General features: G+C 36.6%; 1 protein-coding gene across 1 annotated transcript in view; it reads left to right on the top strand.

The window, feature by feature from the left end:
• Positions 1–26,630, top strand: part of LOC116656646 (nucleolar protein 4) — a 75,689-nt gene extending 49,059 nt beyond the window's left edge. Inside the window, exons 2-5 of the mRNA XM_032467234.1 lie at positions 2,454–2,603; positions 19,373–19,484; positions 20,530–20,642; positions 26,315–26,630. Coding sequence (XP_032323125.1) covers positions 2,454–2,603; positions 19,373–19,484; positions 20,530–20,642; positions 26,315–26,491 — 552 coding nt within the window. The 3' untranslated portion in view covers positions 26,492–26,630. The remainder of the gene's footprint in view (positions 1–2,453; positions 2,604–19,372; positions 19,485–20,529; positions 20,643–26,314) is intronic.
• The last annotated feature ends 963 nt before the right edge of the window (positions 26,631–27,593 follow it).

Raw genomic sequence — 27,593 nt, 5'->3', positions numbered from 1 at the left:
AATTGATTTTTGTATATTGATTTTGAATCTTAACTTTGCAAAATTCAGTTATTAGTTCTAACAGGGTTTTTTTGGTGGCTTCCTTAGGATTTTTTACATACAAGATTTTGTCCTCTGCAAATAGAGATAGCTTTACTTCTGTTTTTCCAATCTACATGCTGTTTCTTCCTTTTTCTTGCCTGATTGCTGTCACTAGGACCTCCAATACAGTGTTAAATAGAAATGGCGAGAGCAGAAATTCTTGTCTTGCCCCTGTTTTAGAAAGAAAGCATTCGGTCGTTCTCCATTAAATAAGACATTAGTTATGGGGTTTTTATAGAAGTCCTTTATCAGATTGAGGATTCCTTTCTACCCCATTTTCTAAGTTTTGGTCAGAAAAGTATGTTACTTTAGTCAAATATTTTTCTGCATCTGTGGAGGTGATCACATGCTTTCTGCCTTGTATTCTATTAATATGATCTAGCACATTAATTCATTTCCTTATGTTAAACCAACCTGGGATTACCCTACTTGGTTGCAGTGCACAATAACTTATATATATTATTGGATTTTATTTGTTAGTATTTTGTTGAAGATTTTTACATTTATATTCATAAAACACATTGGTCTGTAGTTCTTTTTTTTTTCCCCTTGTGATGTATTTGGTTTTGCTATAAGGGTAATCCTTTCCAGAGCTGGTGGGTGGACATCTGAAATGGTGCTAACCTGGCACTATCCTTTAAGGGGCAGGACATTTCCAGGCTGCAGGCTGCTGTGTTTTTTGCAGCTTCCCTGAACTGTCACTGCAGATCGGTCTTGCATCACAGTCAATGAAGGATTATTCATCGGGCCCGGTAGAGAAGAAGAGATGCCTCAAGATATTAAAGGAGAGGTCAAAAAGATCTGAAACCTACTGAGGAACCACATGCATCACAGATAATGTGTGAGGGAGCCCTTCAGATTTAACCAAGGTGGAACGCCTGGCTGTTTGACCTCACATAAAAATTCACACACACACATACAGTTATTTGAATATGCTGCTTTAAACACTGCTACTTCTGAGGCCTGTTGTAAATCAGAAAAGTAAAATAAAAATCAAACTAACAAAAATCATGTAATTTGCTTTCATTTTTGCAGTGAGCTCAGTCTGCTGGGGCTACTGTTCAGAAAAGCTTTTGCCATTTGACTCACTGACTACATAATGATTTTGCTCAGATTAATCACCTTCTTGTGTTGAATGCCAGCATTGAAGGCTGTGGCACGTTGCTCTAAGTTATGCCCCCAGTTCTGAATAAGGACACTGTGTGAGTGTGTATGTATGTGCGCGCTGGCAAGTAGGAAAAGCTTTCATTTCAAAAAGGAAAATGCATCTACCATGTTGTCAGTATTGGACTAAGGGACCCATGTGTTAAAGGTTAAAAATCTGAACTCTAGAGATTATCTGGGTGTGAACTTTGGATCCTCCACTCAGCAGTAGTGTGTTCACTCATGTTGCAGCCATCTAAGATTGAATTTCTTTCTTATCTCGTTCCAAATGTGTTACTTATTCTTCTCAATCATGTGTGGGAACTTTCGGCTCTTGGCTCATGACATCCTCTGCTTCAAATCTCACCCATGTCAAATTCCATTTCTGCCATGAAGCTACTTCAGCAGGAAGTGATATCTTTGATCTCTGACTCCCATAGTACTTGACTTCCATTTTTATCATGATCATCAACATGGCAAAAGTCACTATTTATTGACTGTTCACTCTATGCCAAACATTGGGTTATATATATATATCACTTACATACATTATTTCGTTCCACTATTACAGTTCTGTGAAGTAGGGTCTATTACCCCTATTTTATAGTTGAAAAAACAAATTTAGAGAGGTTTAAGTGATTGCCCAAAACGCAGAACTTCTGAGTGGATGGCCCAAAGATCACACCTAGATAATCTTCAGGTCACATTTTTGACCTTTACCCCATCCTGTCCCTTAGTCTTATACTGATAGCACAGTAGTTGAATTTTATTTCCTAGATTGTATGATATCAAAGGTAGAGATTTCATATTATTTCTTTCATTTCTCTAATAAAAGAGTCCAGTGCCCAAGCAACACAATTGATGTTTATTGGATAAATGAATCACTATGTAGAAGAAATTATTGCAATAAAAAATTACAAGTATATTTTAGAATAACTTAAGAAAGTTATACTTATGGCTACAAGAAAGTCATTATAAAATGTAAAAGATGAAATTAGTGGGTAAGCATGATTAACTATGCCAAATACTGTTTCTCATGTTTCTTAACATTTTATATGTAAACAATGTATAAAATAATGCGATCCATCAGGAATCTTTGACGTTTCCTATCTAGTTGGTTTGGTTCAGTTTATCAGAATATTGTCTGATGAACTTGATGTGGTAACTTTATATATTAAATACTTACTTGTGTATTTATCTTGTACCTTTCTGAACTGTTTTGTTTCCAGGATGGCATAGGGGTTGACGAGAAGCTGTCTTTGCGGCGGGTAGCTGTGGTTGAAGATTTCTTTGACATTATCTATTCAATGCATGTGGAAACAGGGCCGAATGGAGAACAGATTCGGAAACACGCCGGACAAAAGAGAACTTACAAAGCGGTAAGTTCAAAAAAGAAAAAAGGAAAGAAAAGGCATGCATTTTGAATTTTGATATTATATGCTTGTTTAAAAATGGGTTAAATAATTATGAATATTCTATCTTCAACATAAATTAGACCATATCATGGTCACACCCAGCATTTTATTATTATTACTGATTCTGTTTTGGTTATATCACTGAGTTTATTGCATATAGTTTAAATCTCTTTCTAGCTTTATCATTTTCTTTTCTTTAAATATGCATAAAATGTGGTAGTCCCAGTCAAATGCCCACAGATGGGAAGATTGTTTGTTATATATTCAATACATAATCTATATTCAAATCATCATCTATGAATTATATACTGGAACATATAAACTTTGTACTACCACTATTTTAACAGACCTTCCCCCTCAAGTCATATTAAAAATTTCTATTTAATACTTATAGTCACATGGATAAGAAAATTTCATATACTTTTCTTATATCACCTTATATGAAATACATTAGTCCTGAAATGTATCCATTTCTTAATTTTCCAGTATAGAGTATTTTAAAATATGTGTTATTTTTTATAGACCTAATGCCCTTGAACATTTAAAAGGAAAATATATTATGTTTTTATTATAAATTATGAAGAAAAAGATTTCATTAACTGTTAGATATTGAAATATATATTGTCAAAATGGAGTTATATATTACTTCTAAAGTTTCTAATTATACTTATTGTTTGATCTAGACACCTTAATCTAGTTTTTTATTTAAACGTTTTATGAAATCATCTTACTGTAGATAATTCATCCTTTCTAGGAAAATTGAACAGTAAATTACTCTTTTCCAGTATGAGCAAAGTGTACATCAGAAATACTTTATCAGCAATCAGAATAATATCCTTTTTTTAGAATTCTTATTGAACTTTGCTTTTGGCTACCTTTTATTAACTGTTTTCAGCTATATTTATACACAATATCAGTCTGGATCCATTTTTTTTTCAGATACAGAAAAATGTGTGAAATGCTCAAAGTTTCAAATACAGGTACATATGTTTGAAAATTAGCTACTGAGCATAAGAAATAGCTTCTTTTCCATAACTATTTTTTGCTATATTTCCAGGGTCATATTGAATCTTTGTAGTCGCATAATAACCCCTAATACATGTTGTATTTATCTCTCCTTCTCTATGGTTTTGTTTCTTGGCTGTTTCCAAATTGCATGGTTTGTGGGCAGGCACTATTGTAAGTTTCCTTACATAATTCTGCCACATAAACTTTCCTTTGACTTACATATCCCAGGAGACATTCTTATCATGACTAATGACAATGACCTAGCTTCTTGCGATATTTTTAATGTAGACTAATATTACTGAACTTAGTCATCTTGCCTGTCTCCTAAGCCAGGGCTGTATCTCTGGATACTAATAGGAAAAAAAATTGTATATTGATTTACTAATATCACTAACTGTGTACTCTTATGAGAATTCATTTTCATGAAACAGCTACTGAATTTGGTAGGGCTTTGTAAGGTAGGAATATATAAGTTCAGTTGTGTTAAATGCAAACAAACCAACAAAAACCAAGTGGCTTCATTGTCAGGAGTGGGGTGGCAGCCAAATCTCTTTAGGTGCCAAAAGCAATTTAAAATGATGTAATCTTTGAAATGCGCTTATTAGAGACCTTTAATTGAAACGGGGGTATGACATAGACCCAAATCTCTCACTCTGTGTTCCTAAATGAAATGCAGAGAATCTGACCCATTGCCACAATGCATGCTGAACACTTTGAATAAATTGGTTAAACACATTTCCAACATACATCATTTTTGCATTAACATTTTGAAGACATTTTCTGCATTTTGGAGTAGGAGACACCCACTTTGAACGTACAAGCAGTGTCTGAAACATCATCCTTCCCTCTTGACAATGTCCTATTTGAAGATCCGTCTCGTTCCCAAGTTTAGTTTTTGTTTCGCATCTAAAGTATTCTTACCTTTCCCTAATATCATGAAGGTTTCTCCTGGCCTCACCGTTTGCCTTCTGGTATCTCTCCATTGAATCCTAATTAGAAAACATTTTCCATTTTCTTGAGTAATAATACATCATAGAAAAAGAAAAAAAAGAACTGCATTATCAGCAAAACTGTGCACATTACAAGGAATTTAAGTCTAATGTTAAAAATTAATATAAATGTTCAAGTAATGGGGCATAAAACTAAATGCAGTTTGAAATGAAACGGTTTAGTGCTATCAGGGCCCTAGACTTTTGGGTCAGAATTCAGTTCTAATACTAATGCTGGAACTGGCTGGAACTGGAGAATTAGCTAGATGCCTATTGCAATTATAACGGTTCCCATTGAGATTAAGCTTTTTTCTACCTCTAACACATTAGCTCATAGAGCATGCATGATTATGTTTATTGACTTTCTTTTTCTCCCTTATCCTACATGGCCAAGAAACCATACTTATCAACTAATCATTAAAACGTGTCATATTGTCTTAATAATATTATCAATAGATTTAGTGGTCATTTTATTTACTTTTGCCTTTTTTTGCCAATCTTTCTATGTTTTCACTCTGCAGGAAATGGTGGTCCTTTAATACTGGATTAACTTTTGAATGCTATTTGTTTTTACCTATCTGCAGTATATCATTCCTTGAAATATCTAGTCATTATACAAGTTAAATTTTGTTGCACTCTGATCTGACTAGAGATAAAATTGGAGGGTGTGTATTCTACTACTCATGAACTCTTTTTAAAAATCCACATAAAATGACACATTTTAGGAATGAAGGCATAATTAATTTTTTTAGTCATGGTTGAATTCTAGTGTCGTTTAGGTCTTTTCTTTTTTTCTTCACTTGTCCCTATGTATCTGTAACCTTTACTGTTGCACTGAATTTGTTTCCTTCAATATTTTTGACTGTAGTCAACTCTTAATTATCTACATTAACAGTGGAGAAGTGTGGATCATTCAAAATCACTTACGTTTGGTCTTAAATATATCTTTCTAGTGAAAATTGAATGCTAGTGTGCTTAGCAATTTGGAAAGTTACTTCAAAATTGATATTGTAACACTGTAAAAAGAAAAAAAACTAATGCGAGAAGTTGTCTTCCAGTCCTTAACTCTGCTCAGCTATTGCCTGAACTTCACCTTCAGGGAACATACAGCTCTTCTCTAATTGTCTTATATCTCTTGTATTTTGTCACAGGCTAAGCATAGCTTCCTTTCCAGGAAGGTTGCTTCAGTTAGGGTCCGATTAAAGGATGAAGTTTCAATGCTCTTTCTTGCTACATGTAAAATAAAAGTAACCAGTGGAAATGCGGGAACCAAGAGGGAAAGTCAGTGTTTTCAGTGGAGAGAACAGTCTATCTATATGTGTACATGCACACACGCATGCACACATGTGCACAACTCATAGCCTGATACACTAAGTTTACATATATGACTCACATACATAGCTGTCAACAGTTACACTCATTTAATTCCAAGTGGAGAGCATGTGCTATAAGCAAAAAGAAAACAGGCTAGAGGCCAGACAAACTCAGTTTCAAATTTCGAAGCTAGTGCTTCCTATCTGTGTCGCTTTGGGCAAATTATTTAGTTTTTCCCCCTCCTGTTTAGAAGGAGATAATGATATACATGGTGCAGTAAAATGAGTGAGCTGATAGGCGTAAAGGGCTTGCCGTGTGGTAAACTTTTGGATAATGTTCTTTCTCCCTTATCCAATCACTGCTTATGTTCCACGTAGAAGGACAAGCAAGACAATCAACACAGCTCTATCGCTGCCCTAACTGTAATTACGGATGTAATTTCCTCTACCTGCCCCAGTGCCTCTGTGTTGAGAGGGAGGAACGGTGGTCACTTAGGCATCCTTTCATGTGCATCCTGTAAATGTCACTGTCTCTGGAAGTCCACGGTGTAACTGTTATCCAAGGTTTGACTGGGCTGAAGGAGAGAGAAGACACAGTACGTATATATAGAAGGTCTTCTGCTCAGTGAAATTTATGAAAATTTCAGTTATTTCATTTGCTTTCTTCCAAAGTCATCTATTACTTTTAAGTTAATTTTCTGAAAAATTTTAAAACTGCACTCTTTAAAGGATTTGCTTTCACTATGAATAGAATATTCCTTGCCAGGGACACACCGTAGAAAAATAACATATCAGGTAGAATTTCTACATCCCGATTTTGAATATTAAAAAGGAAAAGTCTTTTCTATCAGGTCTACGACACTTAACCTTAATACTTTAGTTAGCCCTCATTTTTATCGTGTTCTTCTTATCAATATCTCTTGGTTCAGTGTCTCTCCTGCTAAATGAGATATTTTAACTCGCAGTATTTCAGCTATTTTGTTATGTAAAAATTCCCAGAATTCTTGTCAACTTATAATGAGGCTAATGAGCAAAATTTGCAACCATTGTGGTGTGAAAAAACAACGCTAAATTAAAGTTCAAGAGTTCCGAACAATTCATTTACCCTCTTTTTGGCTTCGGCCACGGTTTTCTAACTTATAAAATAAAGGGGCTGAGTTTCTGTTTTCTTCCAGCTCTGGAGGGATTACAGCAATTTTAATGGTGTGTATGGGGCCCTTTCTGTGCAAGGGGGCACAATGAAAATAGTAACCCAAGTGAGCAAGTTGGCTGGCACGAGAAAAGTTCAAGCATAGGGACATGCCTCCTGCCCTTGAAAAGGCAGCTTATGAGCATAGATAGTACAGAAATAGGTTTTGGCTTCATCACTGTCTAGAGAATTGTTCTATAAATGATGATGATGATGATGATGGTAACGAAAAAGATCTGTGGTCATCAGACTTCATATTTCCAGGATTTTAAAATGGCAATCAAAGAAGAAAGGCCATAAAAATGACCCTCAAGTCTCAGCAGATTGTTATTGCTCTCCATTTTTGTTTAAAAATTTTGCAGGAGTCTGAACCATGTTATGCAAGGCTGGCTACTTAACTTGCAGTGTCATTTTAAGCTGCAGTGTGGTAGACGTGACCACACCTCCCGTTTCACTCTGAGCATAAATGCTCACGTGAACATCAGTGTCATCATGGAACTTCTTGGTCCTGACACTGTTGAAATGCGGTGTTATCCTTCTAGTTCTGTGATTAGTACCAGGAAGGCCTTGCTCTCCCAATATATTCCCCTTCCCTATCATGATGCCTTGAGTTTTACAATTAGCATTTAATTTATTTGTATTAAATCATTGACCTCCATATCTTTGTATGGACTTCAAATATCCTTGGTCAGGGGAATCTAGAGAATAAATCAGGCTGCTAGCATTTAGTCAACATTTTGTGTGATATTTTGTAAATTTGCTTGTCTCTCAAATCTGGCTGGTTTCAACTCAAGAATAGGGAGGTCATCGATAAACCTACTGGTATCCCCAGCAGCATCCATAGGCGCTTCCTGACTTGGGTGTGAATCCTAGTGGGGCGTCACGCATAACAGCCTTCAGCGCGTACCTTATAGAGACTGAGAACTCATGGCATCAAGACGAGGATGAAGGGCCCCCACAAGCCTTTCAGAAATATCTTCCAAATGAAGACGGTACTGTTTCTTTTAGTGAAATATTTCTAAAAAAAGAGAGTATTGTTTTGAACTAGATAAAAAGTATTAGATTAAAAACTATAAACATTAAATAGATTACTTGGTAAAAGTGTACCATGTAGTCATGATTCACTGATAGAATGTAAGCCACTCTGTTTTTGTGTCCTTGCTCACTTCCTTTTACAATTGTGAATTGTTCGTTTTCCTGCCACAGGTCTAAGGGCACGGATAGGGTGTTTCTGAAGCAAAGGGTTGAAGCAAGTATTCTCTGGGGCTTGGAATTAGTTGTATGCCTGTAAACCATCTTCTCTGACCTGATGTTAACCCCCAAAAAGCAAAATAATACAGCAGTTAAATAAAAAGAGGTCCTTGTCCTTTTTATGCAGAGGATAGAACAGAGTGGCTTAAACAAACAGCTGTTCTGGATAACACATAGAACTAGATAAACCTTAAAATTATTCCAGATTCAAACGGTTTTTTGTAGACAGTCTTTAATAGAGAAGCCAGTGATACTGTCACACAGAAAGTCGGTGATGTAAAAGTGTATTTATAACTAGTTCATCCTGGAGAGTTTATGAGCACAAGCAGTTACTCCATTATGGATATTTTAATGTAATAATTTTTGTGAGGTTCCTTTTGTTTGTTTTTCTTTTTTCATGGCTAGAGTACATGTTAAAACAATTGTGTCTGTTCCTTATACCCCTGTATAGTCACAGCTAGTAAAAGGACCGTCTCAGAGCAGAGCACCCTCCGTAAGTACTTGTTGAAGGAGTAAATTCGCCTTGTCTCTGCGAAGTCCTTGCCTTTTTGATACCAACTGAGTAGCATAAAGATGGTCCTATAAATAGAAATAATGAAATAAGATCAGAGCTGTAGCCCGTGGCTGAAAGATCCTGCACCACACAACTCATGTTTACCTGGACCAGCGCCCAGGATTTCTGCAATTTTGCAGGCTCTGAATAAGGTCAAAAAAGTATTTAACACGAGTGCTTCCCTTTTGCTTTTCAGGGAAGACTTTGACGCTCCATTAAATAATGCTGTCATCTTTGAGGCAGGATATAAACACGTCACTTACATTTCCACACGGTTTATATTTTATCAGATGCACACCCACATCCACATACCTGCCCCACCTTCCCCGCCACATATATAGGGTTTACAAAGGTGATTTCTAACTATGGAAAACAGCTGTTAAATTTAAACATGGGACACATAATATTAAACCCACTTTTATGTAGGAACAGCCTCATTGTTTTTGATAGCTAAAAGCAATATTCAAAACCAATGTGTAAAACCGTCTCAGAAAGAAAAAAAAATCAGTGGCGTGACAATTAGAGTTATTAAATAGCGATCCTAAAACAGAAGACTAGTGCACTACCACTCGTAAAACTTGATTTATTTCTCATACAGGTGTAGTTGGAATTATCCCAAGTGGTCAGAGCAATTGTGTAAGCCCTTCATACCCAGAAGCTGGCTTTTTTGGTTGTAGAGGCCATCAAAAGACACCAGAACTCACCCAAACCAGATTACCGTCACAAACCATGTCATTAATAATTTTTGTATTATTGTGAATGGTTGTATCCCTTGAAAGGGAATCAACCTTTTGGAGAAATATTAACTCTTTAGGTCCAGCCTGATAAATCGCTACTTCAGTGCGCCCTTGTGGTGAACATGTGCCAATGCAGCTTTTAAAAGTACTCCGGACGATTAATGATTCATTGTTAGACCCAGAGGTTTAGGTATTCCTCGGTACTGTGATGATGTAATAAGTAAAATCTCCTGAATTTCTTACAGCATATACACATGTGCACCTGTATAAATAACTATAGATGTATTTAATTGTGATGAAATACAATACGAAGGTGAAATAGGACATGGGCTGCAGGTGCGAGGTGGTATCAGCTCTGATGTCAGCGCAAGACTTGGGTTCAAAGCCTGATTAGGGAAGTTCCATATGTGGGATTTGGGCATGTATTATTTGTAGGCTTGTTTTGAGGCTCAGAAATAATATATGTAAAGGTTTTAACCTCATAATTGCTTCAAATATGATATTATTATAGCGAGACAGAGACATGGTTTTTTTTTTTTAAATATGGAGTTGTTTGTGGGGTGACCGATACTGTAAACAGCATTTTTTTTCTATTAACTAGATACTGAGAGCTCTGTTTCTTTCTTCGTATCATCTGTGTTCTCCCTTGGCCCATGGATAACAACCTCCTTATGTCTTCATTCATGACTTTCCCAGAATCGAATGTATTATTCACTAGCTTTCTCTGCAGCAGTTTTCATCATTTCATGATAAGTAAAAAGTAACCAGCCTTTACCTCTTTTTTTATCTGTTTATCTATTCTGCTCCACATCCTCCCCTCCACCATCATTTTCCTGGGAACGCCCTCTCCCACTCAGTGTGCACCACACCATTTCTGAGCATGGCTCTGCTCCCCTCTGACCCTGCTAATCAGAAAGGAAGTGCTTCTGGGAAGAGACAGACACAGTGACCTAGTTGTGCTTCTGAGAACTTGGAATGTGGACCAAGAAATTTCTATCTGGGTGTGTTTTTACTCCTCACTGGAGAACACGTGAACATAGTATCTTTTATTATATGTATCCATTAGCTTGCATCATTCTTTGCATAGTCTGAAGTGGTATTTCTCAATAGGGCACTGTAGACGTTGGGGACAGACAGCTGGCATTGCCCCAAGAACTCCCAGCTTTATCCTTAAACCCTGAGTGTTGAGTTCCAGCAACACAAGCCCCAGTGATCATGATAACCGAAGTGCATCCCTGCTCCCTAGTTTCAGAAGTCACCTTTACAGCACAGTATACACCCTAAGTTTGTTGTAGAGTCTTAACTCGTTCTGCTCGCTGCCTGGCAGGCCAGTAAATCAGGAGACGAGGTGTTGGGGTAAGGAATAACGACTTTATTCAGAAAGCCAGCAGGCTGAGAAGATGGCAGACTACTGTCCTAGAAGACCATCTTCCCCCAGTCAGAATTCAGACTCCTTTTACATTAAGAGGGGAAGGGCTGTGTTTGGTTGTTGCAAACTTCTCAATGTTGAAATCGTTTGTTCTTGCAGCTCTCCACCTACATCAGGTTACAGTGTTCCTATACACCTCCAACAAGACAAATGTTATTCTCTGCTCTGCAGCTTCTTATCTCTACATGAATGGAAAAGTGTTGTACCCTGAAAGTCAGAGGTTGAGAATGGGCTGTCCTGTATATTTTGGGCTCTAGGCAACATTCTTTTACAAAAGGTGCAGAACCAGCATGACTAAGCACAGGAAACAGAGCCCAGGGTAGGAGCTAAAGGAACAGATCTGATATGGAGTCAGATTTGTTCTTCCCTGTTACAAGCTGAGAGCCATTTTCTAGGAAACCATGTGGCCAGTTCTTTACTTGGCATCTCAGAAAGATGTTTTCATTACTTGTCGTTGGTGGAGCAGTTGAAGAATCCAGACGATGAATTCTGCATCCGTGGCACATGATGACCATCTCACAGACTTTTCACAAATACATGAGAGTTGTGCGACGCACTGCACTCCCTGGTAAGGTGAAGCCTAGCTTTTTGCATTTTCCTTTTGTTTCCCCTAAAAGGGCTGCATCTTGCCTGCCTTGCGTGACTGCGGCAGCTGTGATTTCGGCTCCCTGTTTTAAAAGAAGTACTGCCTTCGCACTGACTAGCAGGGCTTCGTAAGGGTAAACTTTAGCAGAAGTTGCAACAGGAGCCAAGGGGAGCTTGACCGTGCCGTTGAATTCTAGCCAGAAAGGCTGACTTCAACTTGTTCTCCACTAAGCCCCTGCAAAAATGCTGATAGATCACAGAATATACACTCTTCAGGAAACATCAGGAGGAAGTCAATTTCCCCACACTTCCATGTGTGTAATTGTATGTTTCAGTACAGCTGTTTCATGCTGCAAGTCACTGTAGAAACATTTGCTTTGCTGAGTCATTTTATTTACATGCAACATTTAAGGATTCTCTTGCTTTTACTATTAGGAAACATGTAAGGAGAACAGCTTTTGCAGTGCCCATCTGCTCAATTTTTTTTCTTCTAATACAAGAATTCTCTGTTGTGACAATCTGTTCCTTAACAGACAAATATTCTAACACAGGAAGCGACACAAAAACATCACCCACAATTTGGGAGACATACCCCCCAGTTTATTTGACTGTCTCTCTTTTTGCTATTGTCTCCTTTGGTCAGTGGATGACTTTTAATTATTGCAAAGTACAACTCCAAATTAAAGGTGTTTGTCATTATAATAAAGATAAAACAGAAGAAAATAAAGTTCTTTTCTGCGAAGCCGTACAGCTACATTTGATGTGTATATATAATCAGTGGAGCAAAAACTATTTCCAATAAAAATGAATTAGTTATAATTAACTTAAGTCACATTCCATTTCTTGTTGCCTATACCTTGATCTATACTAATGTGTAGCAATGTGGTGCCAGATTCATCTGATGCTGCGCTGGAATGCTGTTACCTCTTTCTGTTTTCTTCCTCTAGTTTCTTTTCATCATGCAGTGGATTTCTGTGCCTTTGCCCAAGTTCACTGTCTTTGCCTCTTGCCTCCCACTTGTACCATTTTCCTATCCCCGGAGAATACAGACTTATGCCTCTGTGCCGCGTTCACTTTTCGTTCCTCTCACCCTTCATTTGATGATACATTTGCCTCAGATTTTCCACCATGCTTTTAGCTGTCTAAAATTTGACCTGAACTGTCTAAAAATAGTCCTGCCTGCTTTAGACCTCCTTTGAATTTTGCAGCCTTCATTTTAAACTTGACCACATAACCACCATCTTCCCTCAACACCAAAGCAAGTATCTCTGAACTGAGAGGCTGCATTCCTCTGTTTTAGACCAGTATTTTTCACATTATGTATCACAAGCCATTAGTGGGTTTTCAAGCCAGCTTAGTGGGTTGTGATAACTTTTAAAAAATGAAACAGAAGAGAATAGATATTATCAGAGTTTTTTGTAGAAATGTGTATATGTGCTAACTTATGATATAAAATATATTCTACCTGTGTTATTGGTCTAAAAAGTTGGAAAACATTGCTTTGAGTGGTTACTGTGAGTCAGATTGCCTGCAGACTGTCCAATAATCATTTCCACCTACCCTGCTTCTCACTTCTGCTCTTAGAATATTCTTAGATTTTCCTGACATAATTTGTTCCAAATTTAAAATTATCTTCAGGCTTTAACTCATATTTTCATTCATCTTAGATAAATATACCTGGTAAGGTTGCCAGATTTAACAAAGATACAGAATGCCCAGTTATATTTGAATTTCAAATAACAATTTATTATATGTTATTCCCAGCATCGCATGTTTCTCTGGGCTCACATTTAATTGTGCTTGCTGTATTTTATCAAGGAACATTAATCCTGTTTAAAAATCAACTCAAGACATTCCTGACTGGGCTAGGAATATCCCCCTCCCACACCCCTCAACTAAGTTAAAAAGACAAGAGCTGATGAATGAGTGTGACGACTGAATGTGGAAAATGGTCAGAGAAGAACGAAGGGAGAGGAGTAACGGATAGTGATATGAACTGAAAATAGCGTGTTGGACTAAATGATAACAGTACCAGAGTGCATGTAGCAAAACAAGCAATGCTGAGGGATTGACAGGAACCCAACCAAAAGTGTTGCCCATAATCTGCCGCCGGGGGGCAGTGCTGAGTTTGGGGGCTAAAATGCAAATCTGGTAGCATCCTAGTTTTGACACTGGACACATCGTTAAGGTACAGGAATTCAGTTTGCTGGTTACCAAATGTTTAGAGGTCAGACAGCTACAACATAACACAAAGTCTTTCTGAGATAGTAAGTAGTTAGTGTTCTGAAGCAAAAATTGTTGAGGGCCAGAGTAAATACAAACGGGATTAGGCAGACCAAATGTCTGGCTTTTTGTTTAGTTGATTATTACTATGAACACACTCTTCACCTAAGAGTATTTATGTTGAGCTCTGATCAAAGCGTTTTTCAAAATTAGCCGAACAATTACCAGGTGATTCCAATAATGTGCTATATCCAGACACATTAGTGGTATAGAACCACGTCTGGCAGTATTCAAGGTTAATTATAGTGCCTATCCATTTAATAGCTATTTGTTCAATAAGTGTTTAGGCGAAAGGTGTCTTCATCTTTGTAAGGCTGCTTCCATATGCGACTCCACCGATTAATCATCTCCTATGTAGAAGTACAATGATGTTCACTGCTTATCTTTTCTCATGCATGAAATGAGAACACATATAAACGTAAGAGCAAACCATTGGCTGGACATTTCAATTTTGTAACACGTCTAGAGAAATATCTGGGTCAAATGTTGTAGCGTTTGTAAGCCTTACATGTACACGACTTGTATGTGCATATGTATATATATATATATATATTTTTTTTTCCTAATTCTCTCTCTTCAGATGTGTTCAAAGATATACAATGTGTAAACCAGATAAAGGCAGAGTGGCCCGTGTTGAACTGGAGATATTACCCAGAACCAAGACTTCCCTTCCTCACGTAGGGGTCTCTCTGAACTGTGTTGTCTTTATGAATCAAGACATATGAGGTCTTTAATGGCATTTGGATTTGTAGACTCTGTTCAATTACACTTTAATTTTGCTATTTTTAAAAAATAGATTTCCTGTAGCTTCATTATCTAGTTAGGTACATTCCAGGTGGCTTGTGAGAGAATACACAATATGAAATGTCAACTGTCACCCTACTAAATAGGGTGCAAGACACAAATTTCATTAGGAGGCTTTTTCTTATTTACTCTTTATTCATAATCTCAAGAGTTTCACAATAGAAAATGTTAAAAATTTGGCCCCAAAGGCATATTCCTCCATGAGTGTACTACATGATCTTTGGCAAAAACCAAAGTTTTAATGTTGTTTTTCCAGTAAAATAAAGGTAGTATGGCTGTTCTCTAAATTCATTTTATAAAGCAAAGGTGGAGAAGGTAATTTAAAAAAATAGTGTCATTAGACCAGTTTCATTTTGCTCTGAAGCTCAGTGTCTGAAGTGGTGTAATGCTACATACGAAGGCATCAAGCTGTGGAATAATGTGACTGATAATGAAATTCAGCACTGGCCGAGTACTTTTCCAAATTACTGTTGTTTGGAAACATTAGTTCTGTTGGGTTTTTGTTGTTGTTAAGACCTTAGTGGAGTTGGGACAAAACAGTGTGATTCTTGGTTGATCTATCTTTTGAGGTTAGCTTTTTGGTTTTGCTAATGCTCGCTGTTTACTCATGTCACAGGATGTCTCTATTTCAGCTCCTGCATTAGGTCCAAATCTTAAAGCAACAATAACTCCTCTACTGGTGAATTTTTTTTTTAACAGTCAGAAGCCTTTTTCCTTTAGAAACAGGCTACTTATCCTCCTCCTTGTCCATATTCTTAAAAGTGGAAGTCCTCTGCATTTAGTTCCTGGCTGTTACAGTATTATGGTGTTATCACAAAGCCATCACTTCAGCCATTAGTTCTGCTGGAGCAGAGCAGATGGCTGGTTAATTTCCTCCAGGTGGGGCTCTGCATTGTTACTGCGCAGTCTGATGTGTTTCTTGTGGAACTCTGCAACCTGAGACAAGGGACAGAGCCCTTGACTAGCCCTTGTGTCCAAAAGGGTCACCTCAAACCGGTCAGAGCGTTTTGTACCTATAAAGACCCTCACACCAGGGAATATTCTAAACATTCTAAACATTTAGTATGATTAACCTGTGCTGTGACGTTACTATTCCTGTTCTTTGTGGATGAGACAATCTCTCTCTTTCACTTTTAATATTGATGACCAGGAGAGGCCATAAAATATAGTGAGTAAAGGATAGACTCTGAAACCAGATTATCACATGAAGAATGTTAGGACTTCGATGACTAGACAGCCTAGAAGAACACATCCCTGTGTTTCATCACCGTTTATGAACATCTGTTTAAGTCCATTTAGCATTTCAGACAACCATGGCACCAGGGTCTTGCATCAGGGCAAGGGCCATCGGGGCATTTAGCCGAGGCCTCAAGTTCAAGGGGCTTCATGTCGACTTCCTAGGTTATCTCTGAATGGCATTATGGAAGGATGGGCACTGACAAGATCAACTACAATATTTCATTACATGGCTTTCATGGTGAAATATGATTATTCAAATGTACCAGAACTTTGGAACTTTTAAAGAACATTTCCTCACTGTTTAAATATATTCTGAGAACCTCACTAATGAATGTCTCACGGCACTCTGAATTTCAAAGAGGCTGGAGAAGGAAGATTCTAGTTAAGGAAAAAGAAATAATTTCCCCTCTTCACCTCCATGGCAGGAGAAATGTTTCAGGAATGAGTGTGAGACTTGAAGAGGCTGTTCTTGAGGATCTTTTCTCTCCATGCCTAAGACCCAGAGATCCTTGGATTCAGTGAGCAGAAGGTGGGGCAGAAAAGATCTGAGGGGAGTGGGGGTGTCTCAGCATGTCTCTGCATCAAATGGGTTCTGAACACCAAGAAAAGAGCCCCGAAGTTAGTGATTTTGCCCACTTACATAACATAGAGTGACATGCCCAATGCCCTGGCAGAGCAACACCACAAACAACGTGATGAGACACTTGCTGAAAGCTTTTCTCTGAGATACAAAGTGGGGCTTTATATTGTTTCATTCACACCTGTACCCCTAACATACCTTCCCACTTATATAATGTATTTGAGGTCATTACAGGTACCTGTTTTTCAGAGTCACACTATGAAAGAAATGTTATATGATTAGCAATTCTAAGAACAAATTGATTTAGAGCTAAGTAGTGCCTGGACAAATAATACAATTGAGGCAGGTCAATGATAAATCTCTTTAGAAGGGGTTTCTATACAAGTGCTTTGTTAGCGTTGAGCAAAAGGCAGACTGGGGAGAGCATCAGGACCATGGAAACAAATGAAGCATCTCTTTAATGCCTCCAATGGACTGTTTTTCTCAATTGAAGTGTTCTGCCTTATAGAAGGAGAGAAAAGCCTTAATAGAAATCCTCTATGAAAAAAACTCAGTGGAGCATTCTTCTCAAATCCTGTTTGTGGATGACTTTACTGAGTTCCAATGGATTATAACTCCATGCGACTTAAAATATGAAGTATCAGGACTGGGCATGCATCATAGACTTCCCTTCTGAATTACTGTAAAATAGGTTTTCAGAGAGTCAGAAAACAATGATCTCTAATCAGATAGCTAAATGAGGCAAAAGTGTTAGTTCCCTCTGTGAAATAGATGAGTAGGAGTCAAATTCGTGTGAGTGTGTGTGTGTGTGTGTGTAGAGAAAGAGACAGAGAGAATGAATGAACATTTAAATTGCATAGATGTGTTTCTTTATTCAATAACTAATATAACATATTTTGATGAATACTTTCAAATCGCTTTGCTTATTTTCTCCCCTAATTCCTTGTGTAGTACAAGGAAGTTTATTCTTGTTTAATCTGGACAGCATCTTAATTGACAAATGATAGGGACCGAGTTTCATACTACCAGTCCTGGTAGAGTTGAATTGGGATACCTGTACGCAGATCATCCACAGCCAACTTTAGTTGTGGCTTGTCCTCCTCTTTGCTATTCTTTTTTTTTTTTAATTGAAGTGTAGTCAGTTACAGTGTGACAGCTTCATTGTGCCAGTGCACAGCACCATGTCCCAGTCATGCATATGCATACATATATTCCTTTTCATATTCTTTTCCATTAAAGGTTATTACAAGATATTGAATATAGTTTCCTGTGCTACACAGAAATATTTTTACCTATTTTTAGATATTAGTGGCTAACATCTGCAAATCTCAAACTCTCAAATGTATTCCTTCTCACCCCCTTTCCCTTGGTAACCATAAGATTGTTTTCTACTTCTGCATGTCCATTTCTGTTTTGTAGATGAGTTCATTAGTGTCCTCCTTTTTTCTTTTTTAGATTCCACATATGAGTTATTTCATATGATATTTTTCTTTCTCTTTCTGAATCTTTGCTATTCTTTTCCCTGAGAGTCAAAGAGATAGGCTAAGAGAAGCAAACCAATTTTCATATTCAATTCAGGGGGGAAATATGCTTTACCGTGTTGGATTTTAATATGTGAGGTTGCCTCCATGCTGTGGTCCTCTCCAGCATTGACAAGCAAAAGTTGACCCCATCACCACTGATAGAATAGGAGCATATCTGTACTCAGTTATACACAAGCTGCACATCTTCCTTCCTTTCTACAAACTTAGAATACATCAGTGTTCATGACAGCTATGCGTGCATCCGAGGAATCGTCTGCAGCATTTATGTCTAATTTACAACTCATATTCCTCCTGCTTATCTCCTATTTCATGTCCCTGTGTCACTGCTGGCTGTGATGGAAAATGGATGCCCTGCCTCACACTGCTTAGCAGCGCTGTCTCAGTCAGTGTCAGCTTTTATTTAGAGGTATTTAACAATCTATCAGTTTCACTTCAGAAATTATTTGCTTTGATGAGAGACGTACCTTGGTTTTTGAAAAGGTAATATGTAAAAACGTCACTGACAAGAATATTGATTACTAACATGATTCTAGATCATGGTTCTGAAAATAGAAGCTCTGTAGAGGGCACTGAGAAAGCTTACTCTGACAATCAGTGTGATCACTTGTGAACAGAAATTATGAAAAACTGACAAAAAAATAACAAATGAAACAGGTGGCCAAAATGCATTCCAGGTGTGTCATTTTCTGTGGAAGGGATGATTCACTGCAGTCAATATATACATGAGTTCTGTTGGAATTATTTTTATTTTTACTTAAAATATTTTGAAAAGCCATAATGAAAAAATGCTTATTAATGCAAAAATCCAAACTTTATTGTTTCTCCTTGGGGCTAAATTTTTTAAAACGTATGTAAAATTGGATACAATTTTGATGGTGCAAGCAATAAGTTTAAAAACCAGTGTTGGCAAATTTTAATAAGGGAGATTGATGGGACTATCTGTACCCTGTGATTATTTTTTCCTAAAAGAAATGCAGAAATACAAACAGATATCCATCCAGATGGGGTTGATTTTTTTCCTCCACCTCGCATTATTAGCAGTTACTGAGACATGTGATTGAGTTGGATAGATATTTCTGGAAATGATGCATGGTTTGCAATGCATGCTTTCAATGTGCTTCCCGCCATTATGGCATAACGCGTCTCATTTGGAAATACAATGATCATTTCTGCTGAGTCATGCCCAGTCAGCTGATATAATAACACCTCTATTTTGTGAATCATTTCAGATATCAGAGAGCTATGCCTTCCTACCAAGAGAAGCGGTGACACGGTTTCTAATGAGCTGCTCAGAGTGCCAGAAAAGAATGCATTTAAACCCAGATGGAACAGATCATAAAGGTAGCCGCAGTGTCAAATAGTGAGACTTAAAGTAATTGTATTCATAATGGAAATTTATAGCCCACATTTTTATAAAAATGTGGCCGATGGAAACAGTTCAAATCAGATCATCTCATTTATTCAAGTAGGAGGCAGTGAGTGTTGAAAATCCACTTACCAAGTAGCTCTGTGCCCTTTCTCAGAAGAAAGACAGTTTTGACTGTGGCAAATAACTTTTTTTTTCCTATAATAATGTTTTAATTTTCATTTACTATGTATATTTCATGGTATTTTAGGTATATTCGGTGAGGAAATGGATGTTCCATCATCTGTGTCCTTTTAAGTCTACCAGTTTCTTATTTCTAAAACTAGTGGTGGGGAGGGTAGAGCTCAGTGGTAGAGTGCATGCTTAGCATGCATGAGGTCCTAGGTTCAATCCCCAGTACCCCATTAATAATAAATAAATAAACCTAATTACCCCCCACCCCCCAAAAAAAGTAACGAATAGTATGGAGTTCTTTCACTGAAAAATTGTACATAAAAGTTATACTTTGGCTTCAGCGTTCATTAAAAATTAGTTGGATTATTTTTCCAATCGATGAATTTTTCTCAGAGATTAAATTCATCTCAAAGATACATGTATGCCAGCCTATTTCCATGCATCGAAAGATGAATAGACTAGCAAAAATATTTTTTAAAAAGAGGAAATTTCCTTTTGCACACAATTAGTCCATGTGGAAAGTACGTGTGCAGCAAGGGAGAAAAATACAAAACTACCAGTGATTTTGTTTAATCATTATCTTAGCTTCACTCATTGTTATCCGGGATATCAAAAAGCTCCCCTGTAGTTAGAAATAACTAACTTATCCATAGTGCTAATTTGTCCCAAGACACCTTTGTAGAACCTTACCAGTTACTTCTTCCGACGCGCCATCTCTGATGCTACCAATCTCCTAAACAGTTGGTATCTAGAATCTTATTTCAATGTGAGCGAAGCGGATCATTCTGAAATTACAGGTAGAATGCAGTCTCACTTTCATTACCCCTTAAAAATGTTTCCTTACAGATAATGGAAAGCCTCCCACTTTGGTGACCAGCATGATTGACTACAACATGCCAATCACCATGGCCTATATGAAGCACATGAAACTGCAGCTGCTAAACTCCCAGCAGGACGAGGTAAAACGGAAGTACCTACGTTTGTACCACTTACACGTCGGAATGCAGTTTGATAGCCGTGACTGTCGTGTTAAGCGTGACGGCATTTGGAAGACAGTAATTTATTTTTTTAATGACAGGAATGTCACTAGGATTGCCTAGACGGAGAAACAGGCAGAAACTTCTAGTCTTCAACAGAGATTCCCTGACTTACCCTGTCAGCCTTAGTGCTGTGAGGGAATCTGTTCATTCTCGAGAAAGATTTATTTTCCTTAATAGCCCACCATGGAACTGGCCTTGGTTAATTTAAGTGCTAGAAGGTCCAAGGGAAAGTATTAGAAGAGTGTGGACCCAGGGAGATTTTTAGCACTGAGGCTGTTTTATCTGGAAATCAGAAAGGTGAACGTAATAGATATTTCAAGTATAACCATTTCCCCACCATCCCAATCTTGTGTATATATTAAAGTTGTTTTTCAGTTAGCCGTTATCCTATGTATTTGTTTATCTACTTCTCTGCATTTTCTACAATTTGGGGTGATTCTTCTTAATTAGAGGTGTTTTGATTTTCCAAATTATTCTATTTCATTTGTGCATAAGATTGTAGCAATGTGCTTGTTGGCGTATATTAAGCACTAAATGCGTATTTGTTAAATATTCTTCTCTAGCATGCTAATTAACTCACCAGTTCGGTTGAAACACCTCTAGGGCAGAGACTAAGTTGGGAAGGTACCCTGTGTGTGTTCCCCCAAAGACTTACAACAATAGGGGTTAGTAAATCCTTATTAACTAGCGAGTAGCCGTTAGTCGATACACACATTCAGATTGTCTATATTAGGAGAAGTTTCTTGGACTAATACATTCCCTCCTTTTTGAAATTTCTCTACAACAGGAAATGAGGTTAAATATTTATTTTTAAATATAGCATTATTTGGTGAAGGATTCGTAAATTCTTTTAAAATTATTGTGTTAGTTTTATTCATAAAACTCAAATTAGATTTTTTGTTTTCTTTATTTGAGTGGCTTTAATTTCAGAAGTATATTTATAAAATTGTTTTATCTCAAAAGATTTGATTAAGAGGACACTCTGTAAGAATATCTGTATGAGTGCGGTGGCAGAATCAGGTTCCATGTTACCAGATAGCGACATCTAAATGATTCAATAATTGGAAATAAAGTCATTTAATGATAAGAAAGCCAATTAAGAAAATATTACTGTTTATCCATCCCTGAGAATGAAAATATTATTTCATGATTCATCACATAATTGAAAATTAAAAAAAAACAAACTCATAAACTAGTTAGAGCTGTCAAATTATTTGTAGGAAACTCATTTAGATACTGATACGTTTATTTCTAGGCCAAAAAGTAAGATCAGCTTTGTGCCAGCAATTGAGCCCACATCTGCTAAGCTCTTCTGTCTTCTAAGAAATCGTAAATGTTTCACGTAAGAGAAATAGATCGTTTCAAATTTATAACTCTATTAGGAAAATAACTCATCCTTATATTTTGAAAACACGAAATTGGGCATACATTGTCTTAAAAGTTCAGATAAATGATGTTAGGTTATTTACAAAATTTTAGAAATTGTGATTGTTGAAATGTAGGAAAGTGGGCTAGGTAAGGTAGTTCAGTCGTGTTAAAATGGAATATTCCTTAGTGACAAGTTATATTTAAATTTTAATGAGGGTTTATTCAACTACTTCAACCCATATTTATTATCTTCTCTGTGACTGTCACTCTTGTAGATAATGGAGATAAACAGTGAATGAATTGACAAAATTCTTGTCTTTATTAAGCTTCTAGTGGGGTTAGGGGGAACAGACAATAAAGGAAGTAAATAATGAAAATATGTATATAAGATGATAGGAAATGCTATTAAGGGAAGTAAAGAAGGCCAGGAATGGGGTTCCCTTTGAAATTATAAAATTCTGTATCCAATGTAAGATCAATTGATCTTCTTATAAATGGTTGATGAAAGTTTAAACCATAACAACCTTTCTAGGGGAGAGTCTGGCAATAATTATTTTAAAAAGTTATTTATGTGCTTTGACTAGAAATTTGTACTGCGGATGTACGAAATAGTGTATGTATCAGGATGTTTATTGCATTGCTATTAAGATTCGAGGTGACGCTTTTCATAGAAAAGCTTATAATATAGACCTTTGATTGAACATAAGGTAAGTGAAAAACAATGGAAGCTGAGAATGGTGGGAGTGGTTTTCAAGCAGTGTTATGGAAAACCCTGAATGTTTGATTGAGTAGCCTACACATTACTTTTTAAGCATTGGATGTGGCTGCAAATTTATGAGCAGAGAAGTGGCATGTTCTGAAATGGGAAGGTTAACTTGGCAGTAGTTGACGAACAGAAATGCTAGGAAAGAAACTGGAGGTGGGAGATAAACTCGGAAACTATTACATCATTCAGGAAATGGAAGAATAGGGTCTCTAAGCAATCTGGGCAATAGCGTTGGGAATCAGGAGGTATACGGTAGAGACTTTCTAGAGATAAAATGTAGAACTTGAAAACTAAAATGAAATCTGAAACAGATCAGGAATCTGAATTTCAAGGAATTCTCAAAATAGAAATAAAGCTCCTTACTAAAATTTAAAAAATAAATAGTGTCATTTTTAAAAAAGGAAAAGACTGGGAAGGAAATTATGTGTTGCAGTAAAGTACTTGTTCTAATTCTTTAAAATTAATTTTCAAGGGAAGCAGAGTTCTGTGGTGGTTGGCCATGGCTTTCATTATCATGAGATTTTAGTCACAAGGAATAAGCTCACATTGTAGGATGTGAAGATTTCTTTTTTTGGTTGTCATATAAAAATATTCAGAGGGAAGGATTTAGATGAATGGGCTACAGCTGATCGTGGATAAAATAAATCAATTAATATATCAATCAAGTTTTCTGATTCTTCATCTTTAGAAATCTTAAGTTAATTTCTTCCTAGAGTTATTAGCATTATTTTGCATTTATACCTTTAAAAAACACAATTTTATATTTTATATACTTTTGCCACCATTTCTTAAAAGATAATTTAATCAGTCAATAATCAGAACTTGCAGAATGAATGCATATACTTAGTTTCATTAAAGTTCTTTATAAATGTAAGCAATTGGATAAATGATATTCTGATAAGGAGTAGAATTGTGAAAAGTGAATTGTGTTTCATAAATCACTGAAGGAAAATATTTAAAATATAATCATTAGTTTACTTATGATGATAAATTCTTTAAAATGGTGATTCTTTTTTTAATATTACAAAAATATGGAACAGATACGTTAGGTTACATCATCATTTTAATCTCTTGTCCACATGTCTTAAAAAGTATGCCAACGAGAGCATCGTTTAGTGGTGGAAAAATTCATATTGTTTAGCCATATGTGCTAAAGCAGTTTGTATAACTGTTCTGTAGGACAGAGATGGCTGCCTTATGATTTGTCTAGCTTTTCTTTAAACATACAGACACATATCCTCACAGACATACTTTTTCACATAAACATATAGACAAACATATATATACATATATCTCAGATAGTTGTATGTGTATATATATATACACACACACACATATACCATGGAAACAATATTTTGCTAGATTATATCTACTCAGTTATTTGTAGTATATATAATAAAAGCTTTTATAAAGACTATATGTAGTATTCACGGCTATTTATAAACACATGTTGATCATCTTTACCATCATATTTAAACTGATTTTTGTGTGTGTTCATACAATGTAATAAATATGATTCTTACATACTATAGAATTTGTTATACATTGTATATAATAATATCAAACAGTTTCATGCTTATTGTGTATCTGACATTGTATTAACTGCCCTAAATGTATTATAGCCTTTCAAGCATGATACAGCCCAATGGGACAGATATTATTATTATTCCCATTTTATAGGTGAGGAAACTGAGGCACAGAAATGTCAGATAACTTGCTTAAGGGAACATGTCTGATAGATGGCAGAGCATAAATCTGAATCCAGGCAGTCTGGCTGCAGAGAATGTGCCCTAAAGTGGTATATTACAGGCACTATATATAGCATATGCAATGGATATCTGTGTCATCTAGCTTGTGTGCATATATATGTGTGTATTTGTATGTGGTACACACTGATAACAGTGCTGTGCACACTGAATTCTGTTATTTTTTTCTCTTTTGAATATATATATTTATTCAGATGCTTAGGATTTTCTTAGAATTTAGACTTGGAGAAAACATAATGTACCAAGAGAGAGGTTATGCTGCCGGGAGAAGGCTGCGTGGCAGATTGCCCAGGGGCCTCACAGGGGGCATTTCCTCGCTGAATTAATGAGTAGCTGGTGCCACTCAGTATACCAGACATGATCAGACCATTGGTAAAGGACGAACACCAGAGCCACCTGGGCCTGACCCAGGGATGAGAGTGCCAGTTGCTAGTCTGCTAGAACGCTCCTGTCCCCTAACCGTAGCAGCTTCTTTGCTGATACCAAGATGTCATTTTTGAAGCCAAGGCAGATTTTCTAGTCAAAGAAGCTATTTTTCAAGCCTGAGTGATATTTTAATGAATCCCAGTTCTGGACTATGATATGATAGGATATGTTATGATAAATTACTTAAATGCCCTGTGCCTCAGTTTCTCAATCTGTAATCATTGGGTAAACCCTGGTACCTAACCCACAGGTTGTGATGAAGATAAAGTGAGTGAACAAATATTAACACCAGTCCTACAACATAAATAGCATACAACACGCATAGCAGCACTGCTGCCGCTAACTAGGACGTGAACATTAACCTTTCAGATCAAGCATGTGCGGAGTGGCGTTAAACCTGGCGATTTCAGTCAAACATTTGCGATACTTTACACGGGTTTCTCAGGCCTGTCTGCCTACAAAAGCACACCATTTATCCAAAAATCAGTTCTCCAGAAGGAGTTTGCTTCAGGGAAATGAGTAACAGCCACATATCACAGATTTGGTTAAAGTTAGTATTTGACAGATTTTGATGGATTGTCCATTTGGCAAAGTTGCCTCTAGGTAATTTAGTCATTTGATGAACTGGCTTTTTGGTAAATGGATCTTGTACACTTGTACCTAGAACTTTCTGTGGTTGCAGTGCAATTTATATTCCCTTGTAAGGAAAGAAAGGATGCGCTAAGATTACCTTTTCTCAACAAATGTGGACTTTGAATCTAGCCATGCAAGTTTGTCTGTTATTAGAGTCCATCCTGTTTACCAGTGAAAAATTTTGAGTTCAGATTTTCTTACTGCAGCCTAAGATTTTTGCTTACAATGATGTATTAAGTCATTTATTTAAAAAACCACAACATGTATGTCTTTTTATGTTGTGTTTTATGAATGACTCTTTTAAGAAGTTTTTTGCTCATTAAAAAAAAAAAATTCCGCTCTTTCTCATTCAGATAATTCCCCAACTACATCCTTCCTAAACACATTATTTTACCTTTGACATCTGCCTGTAGATAAATCCATTGAATCTTCCCAAGTCTTGAAATCTCTTAAAGGGAGAAATTATGCCCTTATTTGTTATTTCAAGAATCTATTAATGTGTAATATATTTTACTGAGTTCTGCAAAAGCTTACTTACTGGCTAAACTCTAATTGACCTTAGAGATAAAATGGTCATTATCTGAATGTATTCTATTTTATGATACTTGATGATATTTTAAAACCATTTTCAGGATGAAAGTTCAATAGAAAGTGATGAATTTGACATGAGCGACTCAACACGGATGTCAGCCGTGAACTCTGATCTTAGCTCCAACCTTGAGGAAAGGATGCAGAGTCCGCAGGCTCTCCACGGCCAGCAAGATGGTAAGCCTTTCCAATTGAACAAAGAAATAAAACATCAGCAATAACCCGAGTCAGAATTTATTAAAACAACCACCACCTCTTATTCTTGTGTTAATTTTTATCTGTTTCTATGGGGACTTTTTTCTGTGGATTCAGGTATTATCCACTTGACTATTTTTAGATTCACTATTTTATTTGCTTAAAACTGCAAATACTAGTTGTAAAATCCAAGCTTGTCCATGGTTTGCTCTCAGAACTTAAAATGAGTTGTATCGATATAGTTTGGGTTTCTGCAATGTTTTCTAGCTTTGGTTTCTTGGGCTATTATTCTCCTGATTGCATTAAGAGTTTAAAAAATGATCAAAAGATTAATTTGGATGTTTTAATTTTCTGCAAGACCAAGTTGTAACTAAAAAAACAACTTCTATAAGAGTACAGTTTTACTGGAGTGATTTGCTGGGTAAGACTATTTTTGCAGGGATTTTGAAGCTGTAAAGGAAAGAAAGATCAGGGTCTCTCATTCCTGGGTCCATTAGATTCCTGAGTCATCCATTGTTCTTGATAGAATGGTCAAGGTCAAGAAAACTGGATGCAAAGAGAAAGTAGACTTGGTAGTTAACACTTTAGGTCTAATATATTCAGATATCTTTGCAGACTATCTTTGTAGATTTTTGTCTTTGTAAATATAAAATTATATATGCAAGTAAAGGACCCTAACCTGGGTGGTTGTGGATGAAAATTCAGGGTCATAAATAGAAGGACGTTGGCCAGTTTTACTCAAAATCAGATTATTATTCCTTTAATTAACAAATTTACACAAACTTTTTGACTCTGTGGTTTTTTGCCTGCATCTGTTGATAATGAAAAAAATCCTTCCTTACTTTCTCTGACACTTGCTAGTAAAAACTGGTTACAACAGATCGTGCATTTCTAGTTGCCATTAGTGTTCTGCTTCTGTAGTCAAATGAGAAATCCCTAGTTGTAAACACGCAAAACGTCTCTTAAAAGGTGAGGGGACTTTTGTTTCCACTTCAGGTGAGTCTAAAAGATGCTGGTGACCTAGTTTGCATGATTACAGGGAAGGAGGAGAACCATTGATCATCAGTGATTTAAAAATTTTACTTTCTATGTATTTTACTCACTACGTATTTTAGTTGCTACATAGCA

Source organism: Camelus ferus, chromosome 24 (assembly GCF_009834535.1).
Source record: "Camelus ferus isolate YT-003-E chromosome 24, BCGSAC_Cfer_1.0, whole genome shotgun sequence".
NCBI lineage: Eukaryota > Metazoa > Chordata > Mammalia > Artiodactyla > Camelidae > Camelus > Camelus ferus.
Note: the sequence above shows the minus strand (reverse complement) of the source record. Positions and strands in the feature narration are given on the sequence as shown.